The 16,550-nt window shown below is 35.1% G+C and overlaps 2 protein-coding genes across 11 annotated transcripts; both read right to left on the bottom strand.

Moving 5' to 3' along the window:
* Positions 1 to 806: 806 nt before the first annotated feature.
* Positions 807 to 5,921, bottom strand: LOC106795489 (zinc finger BED domain-containing protein DAYSLEEPER-like). Of its 3 annotated transcripts, none has more exons than XM_041007833.1 (2): positions 5,675 to 5,910; positions 807 to 4,969 (listed from the first exon to the last, which is right to left on the bottom strand). In XM_041007833.1, the coding sequence occupies exon 2, from the start codon at positions 4,930 to 4,932 to the stop codon at positions 1,390 to 1,392; it is 3,543 nt and encodes a 1,180-aa protein (XP_040863767.1). In that variant the 5' UTR covers positions 4,933 to 4,969; positions 5,675 to 5,910; the 3' UTR covers positions 807 to 1,389. The 3 variants fall into 3 exon arrangements, with proteins under 3 accessions (XP_040863767.1, XP_040863768.1, NP_001358760.1); XM_041007834.1 differs by having other exon boundaries at positions 807 to 4,954; NM_001371831.1 differs by having other exon boundaries at positions 812 to 4,963; positions 5,675 to 5,921.
* Positions 5,922 to 9,014: 3,093 nt separating this feature from the next.
* LOC100811149 (uncharacterized) lies at positions 9,015 to 15,000 on the bottom strand. 8 transcript variants are annotated; one of them, XM_006594175.4, is made up of 10 exons: positions 14,692 to 15,000; positions 13,770 to 13,849; positions 12,443 to 12,715; positions 11,991 to 12,078; positions 11,728 to 11,854; positions 11,475 to 11,588; positions 10,630 to 10,828; positions 10,471 to 10,516; positions 9,852 to 9,927; positions 9,015 to 9,417 (listed from the first exon to the last, which is right to left on the bottom strand). In XM_006594175.4, exons 3-10 carry the CDS (start codon positions 12,493 to 12,495, stop codon positions 9,212 to 9,214), a joined length of 909 nt encoding a protein of 302 aa, XP_006594238.1. In that variant the 5' UTR covers positions 12,496 to 12,715; positions 13,770 to 13,849; positions 14,692 to 15,000; the 3' UTR covers positions 9,015 to 9,211. The 8 variants fall into 8 exon arrangements, with proteins under 8 accessions (XP_006594238.1, XP_014621070.1, XP_006594239.1 ...); XM_014765584.2 differs by lacking the exon at positions 12,443 to 12,715 and adding an exon at positions 13,566 to 13,677 and having other exon boundaries at positions 14,692 to 14,993; XM_006594176.3 differs by having other exon boundaries at positions 12,443 to 12,698; positions 14,692 to 14,993.
* Positions 15,001 to 16,550: the final 1,550 nt, after the last annotated feature.

Genomic DNA, 16,550 nt, shown 5'->3' with positions numbered 1-16,550 from the left:
ATACCACTTGGTACATCCCACCACTACAAACTCTCACACTGCATAAATAACAGCAAATGACTCCCACCACCAAATCCAAAACATTTCAAATGTTGAATAAAATGAAACATGATATATTCTACTATCATTTTTTGTTTCATTGTGTTTAAAAAAAAAACAACTGGGAAAAGAAAAACACATTACTTCTTTTAATCTCCCTACTATCCAAACAGGGATATTAATTATGAATTCCCTATGCAAGAGAAAAAGCATGTGTATGACATTCTACCACCCTAACTATCGAAAGTAGATTAAACCCATGAAAGCAGACTTATGTTCGTTGTATGATAACGAAACTATGGATTGCTATTTGCTAGTACCGAATCACAAATTAGTGAGGTGAGCCTATGAAAGCACACGCTCAAACAGAAAGATACAGCAGGTATAGGATTAAAAGGCTAAATTGAATTGATGAAAAACCAAAATTAAAGCAAATACGTACAAATCAAATAAACTCCTCCACTCCATACGCACCCAAAACTGTTAATATACAATGTAAGCATGCCAACACAAATTTATCCAATAATTGTATAATTAACATAGTTTTTTCAAGTGGAAAATCATCATACCAAGGGATAGATAAACCATAAAAGAAGGATTAAATGGCTGAGTCTCGTAAAGACAATAGAGACAATATAGGCCACCTAATCAATGAGATAAAGAAGCAATAGAAACCATGTAACCTGCATAGGAACATAAAGGAGTTTCTACTGAAATATAAAATATAAAGGTAATAACCAGAGAAAAACTACAGGTCACGTACTCTCTAATCTCTAAAACTATCTCATTATATCAGCTTACGGTCACATTTTTTAAGCCATCTTATAACTGTTCAGCAATGGCTTGGAGGAACACCGACACATTTCTGGGAAAAAAAAAAAAAGCGGTGGATTCCACGTACAGCTGTAGACAGTGGGAATCATATCCAATACGGTAGCAAAAGACTCCTAACTATAAGCAACATGCATCAAAACTAGGTGGATTCCTGATGCTCCTGAATCCTGGTGATTGAATATTGAGGACATACATTATCACATAGGACGTATCACCTTAAGGAGAGGATCTGTTCTAGCATCTAATCCAGACAAGTAAACTAGAATTTAGGAATTCAGGTCCAAATCTACACATTAAATGTCACCAAGATGGCCTAACAGAGAACTAGGAACTACAAGTAAAATACAAGCACCTACCATCATACATAAAGAGTGCAACCACCTAAACGAGAACTTGCAGGTTTATAAAATATCGCAATGCATGTTGTGGGCTTTCTTTCACATACCCTTCACATTGTAAGGTCCAACAGTGGGCTTTCCAACCCTCTCCTAAACCAAAATTACATGAAAATAAAATCTAGAACTCCATTTTCACGAGCGCATTGGAAGCTTCGGCTGCTCCATACTGCATCCAGTCTTTCGCACATACAAGGGCCTCCACTGTCTCTGGCCGCAAGGAACTTCTATATTGATCCATCTCTTTGACTTTTGTATCAAAGACAGATTCAGGAGGAAGACTTGAAACCGGAACAGACAGTATATCCCGAGCCATCTTGGAAAGAGTAGGGTACTTGAGTTTGTTTAGCTTCCACCAACCCAATACATCAAAGTCTGGAACACGTGGCAACAGCGATTCTTCGAGATACTGGTCCAGCTCAGACTTCATTTGATGGTTGGATGTTTCCATGATGTAGACATCAAAATCTGTTAGTCCATTGTCCGACATCAGAGTTCCTCCTGGAGATCCCCCTGTCTTCGGGTGATTTCCAGGATTCCCTTCTTCTGCATAAGCCGGGGTTAGTGGCAGGGGAAGGGTCACATACTCGTGAAACAGCTCATGAATTCCATCATCAACAATCTTAACATATTCATGGGCATCCTCGCCATAGATTTTAGTGAAACTAAACTCAACAAGCTTCATCTTGAAACGAGGATCCATAACAACTGCAATTGCCAAAACCACACTACAATCTTTCCAGTACTTATCAATCTTTTGTTGCATGGGTTTAGTAAGGTTGCTGATGAAAGGATCCTCATTCACAATGGCACGAGACAGATCCAACTGCAATTTCCAAACTTCATGGAAGAAGGTAATAACAGTGGGATGAGTTGTTGTGGTAAGAATGTTTGCTGCATCAAATAGGGGCTTCAAGTATGTGCAGAGGGTCTCAACCAGCTTCCAATCCTGCATAGACGGGGCACCCTTGTAATCAGGATCAGAAGTGTCCAAACAAGAAAACACTTCCTGTAGTTCAGAAGCTGCCACCAGCATCTGATATGTTGTATTCCACTTGGTTTGGTCGTCAATTAAAAGCTTCCTTTCACTGGGGACCTGAAGTTGCAGCTTGAGGTCCAGGAATTTTTCCTCATGTGACTCTGAAGTCTTCACATATTTTACGCTATCCCGGATTTTTTTTACTGTGAGATGCACCGAGCTCAACAAATCATCTGCAACATTGCTTAAAGTTCGGGCAATGCAATTTCCAATCAGCAACTGACCATTGAGGATAAGTGGATTCTTCACAAAGAGTAACGGTCTGAGATTCCCAAGGGCAACTTCACTCAGTGACTGACCACAAGTGATAGAAAACAGCTTGCCCTCCAAATTCCAATCAGAAATGCAAACAGCTACAGCATGGCTGAGAGCAGAGTCAGAATTAGGGTATGGTTCCATCACAACATTCAGAATTCTCCTCTGCAACTTCCAATCACTATCGACAAAATGTCCAGTAATAAACACATACCCCACAGATTGGCTTGAGTTCCAAACGTCCAGTGTGAGACACACACGTCCAGGTAATCCATCAAAATACTTCATAACACATTGCTTTTCCATCAGGTAAGTTGCAACACAGTCTCCTTGAATTGTGTTAAATGTCACCATATTGAACTGGGGCTGCAGATTTTGGACAAATGCAACAAAACCCGGATGCTCAACCATGTGAAGGGGGTAATCATGCATAATGATCATTCTAGCAATCTCATGGCGGCAACGATCTTGATCAAAAATGATGTAAGGAGTATTAGGGGATCTATAACGTCGCTTTGGTGCACTGCTAGCATTGCCAGCAGCATCACTTCCCCTTGAACGTGGAGTATAAGGGCTGAACTGATTCTGATCTTGACCACGCAGAAGAGCTGGGCATGTCCCCTTGGCGATGTGGCGTTTAAGGTGGCTAGTACCAGCAACCTTTGAACCAGTGCTGTAGGCAAAACTCTGCTTGCATTGCTTGCAGCATGCTCTTCTACATCCAGGACTGACTGTTTCTATGGTGAAGTGTTCCCAGACTATAGACTTCTTTTTCCTCCTCTTGCTAGGCTGAGTTTCAGGAGTAGGTTCCTCACTGTTCAATGGAGTTTCAGCATTTACAATCTCATAGCTGGGTATGTTGCTAGCATTGACTATCTCATAGTGTGGTTGAGAATTGACTAACTGATTGCCGTGCAGTGTTTCACTATTTTGCAGCCCGTACTGAGGCAACAATTCAGAATTGGCTAGCTGTTCATGGGACAGTGTCTCGGAGTGAGTTAGTTGATGGTTGGACACTGCCTCAGAATGGTCCATATGATTATTGGACAGTGAATCATAGTGGGCCAGATGATTATGAGGTAACGGTTTGATGTCTGTGAGATGAATGTCTGGCATTGGTTCAGAACTCGGCACTGGATCAGAATTGGGCAGCGATTCAGGTTGGGGCAGCTGATCTTCAGGAATCATGTGTAAATTAGTAAACTGGTGATTCTGAGAAAGAGATTCAGGATGAGAGAGCTGATGGTTGGGATCTGCTTCAGAATTTACCAACTCATTTTCAGGCAGAGCTTCAGACATGACCACATCACTGATGTTCTGTGCTTCATGTATGACTGTTTCATTGCTGGGCTGTGTCTCAGGCATGACTATCTCACTGCTGGGCTGTGTCTCAGGCATGACTATCTCACTGCTCAGTTGTGCATCTGACATGACTACATCATTGTTGGGCTGAGTTTCATATGTAATCAGCTCATCACTTTGCTGTGTTTCAGATAAAACCGCCTCATCTGTTTGCTGTGTTTCAGGTAAAACCACCCTGTTGCTTTGTTGTGTTTCTGGTAAAACCACCTCATTGCTTTGTTGTGTTTCAGATAAAATCACCTCGTTGCTCTGTTGTGTTTCAGATAAAACCACCTCATTGCTTTGCTGTGTTTCAGATAAAACCGCCTCCTCATTGCTTTCTTGTGTTTCAGATAAAACCGCCTCATTGCTTTGCTGTGTTTCAGATATAACCACCTCATTACTAGTCTGATGTTCAGAACGTAGCACACCATTATTCGGAAGTGTCTCAGAATTGACCAACTGGTTGCTTGGTGGTGCCTCAGACTTAGGCTGCTGGTCAAGTGTAGCTTCAGAACTAACAAGATTATCATCAGCTGGAGCTTCAGAGCTCGTTGATGGATATTTGAGTGGTGCCTCAGACGCAGGCTTCTGGTCAAGGGTAGCTTCAGAACTAACATGATTATCATCAGCTGGAGCTTCAGAGCTCGCTGATAGATTGTTGAATTGTGCCTCAGACTCAACATGCTGATTGCTGTGTGGGTCCTCATCATTGCTTGATTGGTTGTCGGGCAGTAACTTGGGATTCTCTGACTCACTATTAGGAAGTTCTTCAGTGTTGTATAATTCACGGTTGGGCAATGTCCCTTCATTTGCATCGGCACTAGAAGCCTGGGTTTCAGATGCAGGAAGTACTTCTGCTTTGGAACTGGAGAGATCCTTATTAGGCTGAGACTCAGAATTTTCCACATTATGGTCAGACTGATTTTCCGAATTAGCCAGATCATTGCTAGGTTGAAAATCAGTACTGACTGGAGCATTTTTCACATCAGGGGTCGCAACCACTTTATCTTCTTCAACAGTAACCATCTTGATTTTGATATGTATCTTCCTGCTTCACCTACAACTAAAATTTGTTAGTTAATGGTGAATTTCAACCAGGAAATGTTTTCCTCACAGATACATTAATACGATACTACAAATATTCAGCAAACATGAAATCACTAGCCTATCACATATCAAAACTCCCATGCAAACTATAAAGGATTTAAACTAACACAGTGAACAAAACTCGTCAGTGGAAGTTGTTCACAGCAGATTCTCGATCAACCACTACTCACAGAACCCATATAAAACATGGACATGGTCAAACTCAAAAGTCAAAACTGGAACATCAGATATTCAATTGATCTACCACTGCAAAAACAGTTAAAAATAGCAAATAATACCAAACAAAAAAAAAAAACGCAGTCCAGATCAAGCATTTCATCACATGAATAACCAAATCCAATTACAGGAAACTGAAGAACGACCGCATCACTTTACGATCCGACAAATCAAAGCATAAAACACTAAATTGAAAACCTAATTAGAAGAAAAAACAATTCATTCACAAAAGAAAAGGAAAGAAAACAAGATTAAAAGGCTTCAGCCTGAAAATTATCAGAAAAATTTCGAAATCGAAAAGTTAGGGTTTGGGAGCTGCGAGGTATATGTATGTGAACAAGATCTACTGGTGAAAACGAGGATCCGAAGCGGAAACGAAGGCTGAGGCCTGACCGGAATGAGATCTAAGGCTTTTCAGTGAAGAGAGAGAAAGAAGGAGGCTCACCGGAGAGAAAGCGAGATTGGGCCTGGAAATGAACCCGAGAAGCTAATTGGACCTTCGAGTTTGATGCCTTCTTTCTGGTAGGTATTTGGAACCTGCTTCGTACAGGTTTTGCGAAAAGAATTAAAATAGGGCAAATACTTTGGATTTCGAATTTGGACTCTTGAGGTCCATTAATATTATTTATTCAATTCAGTTCATTTTATTGGCTTTTTCTTTCTTTTTCTCTCACCCCTTTGGTCATAAAACTTTCCCAATGGAAACGGACCACTAAAGCCCCTAAAGAAGAGTAGAACTTGTTAGTCATTGCATTAGGGTTGGGATGGGACGTACGTGTGGGGCGTGCGAGTGAATAGCCCACCCAATGAAATTAATCAAGTGAAGGGGCCCCCTTGGTTTGGTTCCTTTCTTGGAGAAATTTTTAGCCCAATCATCTATCTACATCTTCATCTCAAACATCTTTCCAATTCAATCGGATCCAACTACCACCTACTGAATCTGACTAGGATTGCATTCTTATTTTCAGCCTTCACTTACTTGATCTCTTTTTCCCTAAATTTGGAATTGTAATATTATTCGGATTCAAAAACATTCCAGTGTGTGTGTGATTTTTCTTCAATCAAATTTTAACTTTAAATTTTGTAAATGAAAAACATCCATTATGAGAAATAATATAAGTGTTTTTATCTCATAAAAAATATTTACAGTCCTAAATTAAGAAGTAAAAAAAAGTTTATTCATAATTAGTGATAAAAATTAAGCGCAATGGTTTTTTTTCCTAAACTATACCTTTTCTCTCCTCATTTTTTTCAAAATACACCTACAACAAAAATAATTCATAAACTAAACCTATTTTCTTTCTAAGTGTGGAGAACCCAACTTCTCTTTGATTTCGTTTCTTTTATATATATATATATATATATATATATATATATATATATATATATATATATATATATATATATATATAGTTTTTCCTTAGATAAATATTATTTTTATATTAAAAAATAATTAAAACTTTTAATATTATTATTTTATTAATATAATTTTTTGTTTATATTATTTAATTTTTTTAAAAATGATAATATTTTTTGTTTAATAATTTATTTATACTAGAATGCATTACATCATAAATAAAATACATAAAAAATAATATTTGTCTAAAGAAAAATTAAAAATAAAGGTATGTTAGGACAATTTTTTCTTTTATGGTCTAGGTGTTTGAAGTGAAACTTGGGTCTCTATTATAATAAATATGTGGTGGTTGTGTCTTTCAAAAAGTTTTACTATCTTGAAGTAAGTCTCCTCAATCAACAATGACATCGACCAATATCTTGAGCACAGGAAATTGACTAACTTAGAAAAATTTGTAGTCATATGTCTTCAATGTTTTCTCTCATCGATCAAGTCATTCAACTACACTTGTCTTATTCGCATATATACCCCCAAGATGTCGTGGTGCATCTTCTCCGTGTATGCGTGTCCTGTAAATATTCATTTAATTTAATAAGTTTGAATTAAAATATAGTTTAACGAAAAATTAAAATATTGAAGATTCTCATCGGCTCTGTATGAGTGATTTCTTCAAATGTGTGCAGTTCGGGTTATCGCGAAGGAAATTTTGTGCAACATGGCAAAGGCGAAGAAATGTCAAGTTGCCTATGATCTTGTTTGAGCATTGGCGCAAGACAAGTGTGATGACATCTGATACTCTTGATAATCCATTTTTTATGCATCTTTGAATTGCATGCGCTTAAGCTTCTTGTACAACCATTTTCATGTGATTTACACACGAAGTTTAGCCTTCTATGGTCAGAATATATTGTTTTGCAGTCAAAATGATTTTTGATGTTGGATTCTTTGACTGCTCGAATACATTGTGTTTTTTCATCGAAAGTCATGCCAACCTCGAGGACATCAATTGATTGTTGTACACGGTCTTGTTGCTGAACAAAATGTGGTGTTGATCAATGTATTGTGTTATGTGGTCAAGGTTGGTTCAACTTCATTGGACACCTAAGTTGGTGATATTGCAACGAAAGTGACGTTGGTACAACAACACCCTTTTTTGGTGGTGAAACAACTCTTGATTCCCATGCTCACTAAAATCAGTGAAATTGTATAATGGAATCTTCATTTGTGATGAGATGTTCATTTGGGTTTGATGTTTGTGTTTATGGTTGTGGTAATGGAGTAACGTTGTAAAATATTAAAATATTATGACGGATAATCATTTTGTTGGTCAAAGGAGATTTGTTGAGCATCAAAGAAAAAATCATTTTTGGATAATAGTTATGTATATGAAGTACATCGTTGTCTACAATGTGACCATGATGGTGTATGACAACCAATATTTCTTTAGATGGAGCCATGAGTAGTGTTTGGGAGATATGAATGGAAAGACTATGAGAGTTTAGAACAAAGTTTACTTTTGGGAGGATATTGTTGTGTGATGTGTTGTAAAAATGGTAGGATTATATATAAGAATTATTAATAAATTATTAAACAAAAAGTATTCTCATTATTTAAAAAATAAAATAATAAGAAGAGAGAAGGTGTATTTTAGCAGGCATTCAAACTTTATTTGGGTTTAGATCATGTTTGTGTACACGTGGCATTCAGTTGGCACACGTTCTAAAGTAATGTTTTGTGATAAGTAAGGGTTTCTAACTTTGCCTTCAACGTCCATTTGAGGGGTTCAAAACAGAAAAACCAACACACCGGATGCAGATCCTTATATTCTAGCTACTGCCAGTGCTCATTGCAGACTATTCGGTGGCGCAATCATGAATGGCTGCCCAGCCTCATACATTAACACAAATGTTAATATTATTGATTAGTTGCAATACAATGTATTTAACATACAGCAAAAGAGATTTGATCCAAGTCCGTCTACTTAATGATATTCAAAGTTGTAGCGAGCCGTAATTCAATACACCTCTTCTCGAGATTGAATTTTGCTTTGCGTTTGCAGAGTATTTTTATATTTTACACATGATTTATAATGTAGCAAAATTTTCTTACCACCACTTTATTACCAGCATTTAACGTGGTTTTCTGCCTCTTCATAGATGCTATCAATTGACCTTTTACGTGTGTTTGCCTATAACGTGCACTTTTTAAAAGGTCATTATGCCGAAACCAATGCCAACGCATATACTAGTTTACTCGAAGGATCATATTTTGCACAACTCTGGCTAAAGGCAATGTTGATATATTTAATTTAATAATAAATCAAATCAAATAAAAAAATATTGCTACTGTTTGGACAGTATGGAAGTGTTTTTTTGTGAAATTATTTGAAAAAGTGTGCGGATGAAAAGGAAATATGTGGTCATAAACATAGAAGAAAAATAGAAATGTTGAATAAAATGAAGCATAATACATTTTATCATTTTTTTTTTGTTTCATTGTCTTGTTTAAAGCAGCAATAACTGGAAAAGGAACACATTTCCTCCTACTATCTAAACAGGGATATTAATTATGAATTCCCCATGCAAAAGTAACCACGACGACCCAGATGTCCATCTTCAATCTTGGTTAAGAGTTTCCATCATGTGGATGCTGCTCTAGAAGTAATTGCTCCAGTTCCTTCTCATATGCATCGTCCCCTAATCCTGTTTGTTTATAAAATGTTTGTTTCTGAACGTGCCAGTCGTTAGCAACCTTCTCCACAACATCTCCTATCAGTTCCTTATCTTTTTGTAAGTGCTTTATGTTTTCAACGTCTAAAATATTGCTCGCCTCTTTAAGGAAAAAAGAAGACAAACCGAATTAGATATGAAGTCGATATAAGTTGAGTCATTCTTCAAAAAAAAAAAGACATGGTCAAAATATGCATTCCCGCAATTACAACAGGAAGACAACTTCTTTCTAGTTATAAAAGTCATAAAAATCAACTTTAGTTTGGGACTAAACAAATCGAGAAAAACATTGATCTGTAGAGATATGACTAGCAAGAATTGACAACTACTAACATAAAGCAGCTTCCCATGGATAAGATCAAAATAAGAAAAGGAGAAGAAAAAACTCAGGATAAACGTATGTTCTAGCCTGCATTGGCCTTTTAGGATGACAGAAAAAAGGGGAAAAAAAACTTGCCTTCAACACCAGCAACCACTTTAAAAATAGAAAAATATTTTAACTCCCTTGTGATGTAGAATAGGAAAGGAATAAATACCTTGAATAGCCACATTCTTGGCCGTGGCATATCCAGATGACTTTTTCTTCAGCAAATCAAGGTCAACTTCCAAGCCCTGGCATGTGGAAAGAAGAAAGGAAGTTAAATGAAACGAAATCACAAACTATTGAAAATAGAATCTATAGTAGGAGATTGCTTGAAATGCATCATCTCACAACAGATTCATTAGTTTCTGAAAAAATATAGATCAAAATCTACCCAGACCCAGATGAAAGCAAGGATTGAGTGGCATTTTGAACAAGTCTTGTTCACAAATTTTGATCATAATTACATCATCTTCCTGCCCAACTACCCCTGAATATAATCACATTGTGCTGTAGGAATAAAGGTGAGGAAGCCCTTGAGTAACAGGTAAGATTTTCTTTTGGAGCCATTAGTTGGTTTGATCATAATTACATCAGTTGGTTTGGAGCCATTAGTTGGTTCAGAATTACACAACTCGTGTTGTATAATACCATCAGAGACCTTGTCAACGATTAAGATTAATAACTTACTATAAGTTTCACACAAACTTATCATTAAGAATTCTGACAGTAAATCAGTATAATTAAAAAATAAATCAATCATTTTTTTAGTCACAGAGCATTGAGATGCTTACAAGGTCCATCTGGATGTAGTTGTCAATTGAAGTGCTATCAAATAACCTGTCATCCACATTGAACAGACGAAAACAATAAGTTGTTAGGCTAATTACATTATCATGGTAACATGAATAGGAAAGAAGGATCTTGGATATAAGTGTAATGTGGTGGTTTACTTTTCATATGCAACTTGAATACGGGCATTCTGTAATTGTTGGAGTTCATTTACTGTCTCTGTGACACAACCTTCCATCAAGTCAACAGAGCCAAAAAGGAATGTGTTTCTTTCAAGCATTCTTTTTACTAAAGCAAGTGCTACTTTAATATCATTTGCTTTTGCATCAGCAACAAGGATTCTAAGTTTCTTTAATTCTCCTGTACAAACACATAAATTTAGGTTTTTCATGTCAATCAACATTTGGACAAATATGAAGCATCAAATCTGGGATAACACATGACAAAATAAAAATAAAGTAATTTTCAGTAATAACCACTCTACTGACACTACGAAGCATGGTCCAAGTCCAATAGTGACACTGCACAACATATTAAGAAAGAGAAGACGTTTGACCAATATATAATTTCATTTCACCATACACCCACATCAGGAAGCATCAGCACATGCCAAACACATCTTTGCCAAACAAAAGTAAACATGTTAAAAGAAATGTGTACATCACTAAAGCATAACATTGTTGAGGCATGAATGCTCTAAATTGGAATGGCTAGGTTCAGTATGATGCAGGATGTTTTCCTTTGGAGAAGGAGATGCAAGAGAAAAAAGCATGTGTACGACATTCTACCACCCTAACTATAAAAAGTAGATTAAACACATGAAAGCAGACTTGTGTTGCAAGTAATGAATAAAAAATTAGTGAGGTGAGCCCTATGAAAGCACATGCTCAAACAGAAAGATACAGGCATACGATTAAAAGGCTAAATTGAAGTGTGACAATACAAAAATTATCCAATAATTGTATAATCAAACATAGTTGTTTTTTCAAGTGGAAAATTGTCATACCAAGGGATAGATAGACCTTAAAAGAAGGATTAAATGGTTGAGTCTCATAAAGACAGTAGAGGCAGTAAAGGCCACCTAATCTGTGAGATAAAGTTGCGGTACCAACCATGTAACCTGCATAGGAACATAAAGGAGTTACTACACTGAAATAAAAATACAAAGGCTAAAGTAAAACTTCCATGCCTAAATGGCATATCACATAATCATCAGATACTGTTAAATTTTCACAAATATATTATGAACTTTACACTACCTATACAATGAGCATACAGTGATTGCATAAAGAAGGCCAGGTTGGCAGAAGGACGAGCTTCATAAATGTAGGAGAACTTCCTAGAAAGCCATACTCTTTTTATCTCAGCCAAAGTTGTTGACTCATCCTGTCACTCACCAAAATTGAACAGGAAATGTGGTTTGTTAACATCCAAACAATGGGAAGCAAGCTCCTTGATTTTTTTTTTTAAAAAAAAACAGAATGAGGAAAATCACTGTCTAGATGTTATTACTTATTGATACCTGGGTGAATTCACCGATAAGTTCATCAATGTCCTGCTTGAAATAATCAATACTCATGGTTAAGAACCCTAATTTGCACCTGAGAACTCTGTACCAGCAAGTTGTAAAAAAAGATCAAAATTAACTTTGCATCATTAAAAAAACAAGAAAAAGAACATTAATCTAAACAGGGATAATTCAAGATTCGTCAAACTAATGAAAATAGTGGAGAAAATAAACCCCAAGTTTTTTATTGGCTACACCCACACCACAATCTCATTGAATAAATAAGACCTGTACAATTTTATATTCCTTGTTTCTGTATATGATTCACAGTACCAAAATCATGGAACGTTCATCCGTGAATGAAAATCACAGGGCAAAGAGATAGATGGTTGAAATATTTCAGAGATGAATAGCAAAACTAAAGTTGACATTTAATCAAATAACTTATGGGCAACACACCGACATACCTTTTCCCAATCCCTTGCTTATTACATGGGAGATGATGTGGGCTTGATTTCATCCAAGCCCAACGTAATATTTTAAATCATGACCTGACTAAGACTAACTGATTCAGTAGTTTGATACTGAGTGAGTATCTGCGGTCAGTCAGCCGCTAACACCATGCCTTCTCCCATTTCTTATTCGTCTGGATGTAATCAATATAACGTGGTATTGTGTGGCGTGGATCCAACGTGAGAACCACATCCAGGGACTGAGCCAAACCTAGAAGATAGAGGAGGCTGACTATAAAAGTTAAAATTAATTCTAAAAATATAAGTGTCAAATTTCATTAAAAAATTTACACAAAAGTCAAATTTATGTTTTTAAAGATCCTAGATTACAAATGTTAATAGTCAGTTTTACATGTCACAAAGAACTTTTATGAATTTATAATAAAAATTGGCATTTATGTAAACTATAATTTTTTATAGAGAAGTCCTATTATTTATGTTCTAAAAATTTATTAAATCATAATGAATTATGTTACTCAGCAGATTATCTTTTATGACAATAATAAAATAATAAAAAATGACTGAAGAAGAATTTGCTTTTAGATTATTGAAAAATAGGAGAAGAACATTGCACTGTTAGCTAAGACAAGGTGAGAAAAACAAAAAGATAAATATGGTAATAGGAAGAAAGAATATTTGCTGATTTGTCTTAAAGTTTAAGATTTAGGTACTCATTCTGTGACTTTAGAATTAGCACTTAACTAACTTTTCAGTATCGGTACTTTTTACATGATTATTATACAACATCCCTCCCCCATACCTTCGCATAGCGAAGAGCCTCTAGACAATGGGGTACAAAGTTTTTTTTTTTTTTTTTATTATTATTATAAGACCTAGTTAGCTGGATTTGGATCTTCTCCGAGTGCAGGTGTTGGAGAGAGATGAGAGGAGAGAATTTGGGTATGCGACACAGAGATATAAGTGATAGCTAGAATGGACAAAAACAAACATACAAAGTAGCAGAAAATGTCCTACTCCTATCATGTAATTGAAGAACTTTCTTGTTATACTTTAATAAATTCATATATTGGTTCAATCATTTTGCCCAACACCTAGCAGTCAAGTACAATCAACAAACCTCAATCTTGACTAAGTGAACCATCCCATTATTTGAACTCATCTGAACACTAGCAATTGATCTCAACCATTCCAATGAGTTCTTCTTCTTTGATTTTTATACCCCAAGATAACTGATGAAACATTCGAAGAAAACAAGAACGAAATGACACCCACAAATGTTTTGTCATAAAGTTAAATTTTTGAATAGGAAAACAACATTCACCTGAAAGCAAAATAGCTACCGAACTCATCAACGCCCTCCGAAAGCTTGTGAAAATGTTCAGTTTCGAACTTTTGGGTCTCCTGCAATAAACCTCACATAATAGAATCATTAAAAGGAAGATAACGCAATTTTTCACAGTAAAATGCATGTACTCACTGATTCTGCTAATTCAGGAATTGGGTCAAGTGTAAAGTGTGAAAAATGAACTCACGAAACTGTCTAAGCTTGAAGTTGTGTTAAGGTCCAGTTAGTGGCTAATGGACATTTTAGAGGCCAGCTTCTAAGAATCAAATGAGACACCTTTATTTTTTTAAATTCTAAGAGCAACTCCAATGGAGCAACTCTCCTTAGACGGATGCTTCAAATGAAGCTCGCTCAATATCATTGACTCGGTCGGGTACTGACTACTGAGTCACTGGATTTCGGGTCGAACCTATGAGTCTCTAGTTCACTCGCATGACCGGTCTAAATTAAACAACATATAATATGTTAAATTTTATACTTAAAATGTTATTAAAAAATAATCACACCATATCTTAAAAAATTTCAAAAAATAATCAATGATTCAGAAATTTCCTTTTAGCATGAAATTCTACTCGCAGTCACCATTTTGCAATAAGGAAATAAACAAACAAAAAATTGCTTGGAAGATTTCTTGCAGGTACGACGCTATTAAGAAAATGCCATCAACAAGACAGAAATAAGCATCGAAACAAGTAATTGAATTCACGAACAACAACCCTCGAAGGCTCGAATCAAGCACATACCATAGTCATCAACATCAACTAGTTCATAATCAAGTAATTGCATATTTGCAATAAGAAATTTTTAATAAGGAAATAAGTATTAACAAACAGAAATAAGAAATAGTGAGAAAGCATGGTACAAAAACTGAGAAAAGGAAAGCAGGCAGTAAGCACACCACCAGGAACGCGTGAGTTCAAAGGAAGTGTTGGCTTTGTGCGAGTGCAGTGCGCTATGTGCCACCAGAAGCCGGTCACGTTGACGTCGGTGAGGGAGGGCGCAGCGCGATCCGTGCCTGTGAGGAAGTGAGTCAAAGATGCGCGTTTTCGAGACAAAGCGCTGGTAAGGGAGGTCGTCGCCGCCGTGTGATCTGTGAATAAACGCTGGTGGCGTTGCACCGTTTGGTGGCCGCGCCGGTGAGGGCAAGAGGCGAGTCTGAGTTCGTGAGGCAAGAAGGTTTTATTTTATTGATGACACCTGCATCCCTATAAATTGAATATTCAGATTATATTTATTTTATTTTTTCAAATTTTATACAGTAGATATAGGAATTGTGTACACAATTTAAATCAATATTAATTTATTTATATATTTATGGAATATTATATATTATATATTTATTTATAATTTATGAGTTTTAAATTCAAATAATATAAAGAAATCACCCTTAAAATTATAAAATGTGAATTTAATATTTACGTAAAGCATGAAAAAAACTCATATTCTTTCTCTTCACATTAAATATAATTAATTAAAATTGATTTCTTTTATTCAAAATCATAAATCATGATTATAATTATGGTAATATATTTTTTAATAATTCATGGTAATAAATCATGATTACATATTTTTCATGTTAAATGCAATCAATTAAAACATTCATGTTGTTTCATATATTTGGTTTGGTTAAGCTAATTTTTTGGTAATTCGGTTATGCTAATTTAAAATGAGAACAATCCTAATTGAATTAAAATCAAATAAAATATAAAATATTCATTTTTGCCTTGAAAAAAAAAAGAGATAATTTTCTAATAAAAATCACTCAATCAATATTTTTCACTAAGTATATGCATGTAATAGGAAATGTTACTAGCTTAACTTATATATTTTTAAGATAAATTTATCTCTTTTTTTCATTCTTTGGAACAATAGAGAAAAAATGAATTCAATAATATTGTTAAGTTAAAATGCATTTGTATCTTGATTAGATGTAAACAAATACAAGATTAAAAACTAAATCTTATAACATGTCTTGCAAATTTGTGCCTAATGTTTCAAATGATAACCATAGTCTTATATAACATTTAAGATTATATTTAATATATATGTTTTCCAAAAACTTTCTCCTAGAATTTTTCGATCTCTATAAAAGATAAATGAAATCAAGATCTAAAATTCCTCCATGGCTATCAAAAGAAGAGCTTTGTTGCTCTAATAAAAAAGGAAATAATAAATGTTCCAACAACCATACGAATAACAAGTGAAGAATTTTATTTGTTGTCTTACAACAAACACTTGGAGATAAGACCTATATACCAAAAGCTTTGATGATATGAAAAACAAATTTTGTGTGAAAATATTCATTATCCTTTCTATAAAAGAATTTTGTGTCTCAAAACATTTTAAACATATTGAGAGAAAATACTAAGTGTTGATCGTAAAGTCGTCTTTAAGATAATCATAGATCTAGTCATTGTGCAAACACAACCAACAAATATCTTCTTATTTTTTTAAAGCCATCATTGATTTAGTATAGACAAAGAATGTTGGATGTTGATTAGGTTCGGGGTATAGCTTATTTTGTATTTGCTTTTTTCTTTATGAAAACTTTGTTTGATCCAGAAAATGTTTTAATTTTTTTTAAAAATCACAATATTGTTATAATATTTGTCTTTATAAACATAAAGATGGGTTGTCATATTGTTCACTTTAAATTTAACCTATTTTGAATTGTATTTTCTTACAAAATTAAGTGAAAATTTTTACACATAAAATCTAAATTATTCATATTTTTTTTATATAAATCCTACCTAGGAC

This window comes from Glycine max, chromosome 13, assembly GCF_000004515.6.
Source record: "Glycine max cultivar Williams 82 chromosome 13, Glycine_max_v4.0, whole genome shotgun sequence".
Classification (NCBI taxonomy): Eukaryota; Viridiplantae; Streptophyta; class Magnoliopsida; order Fabales; family Fabaceae; genus Glycine; species Glycine max.
This window is presented reverse-complemented; position numbering and strand designations above follow the sequence as displayed.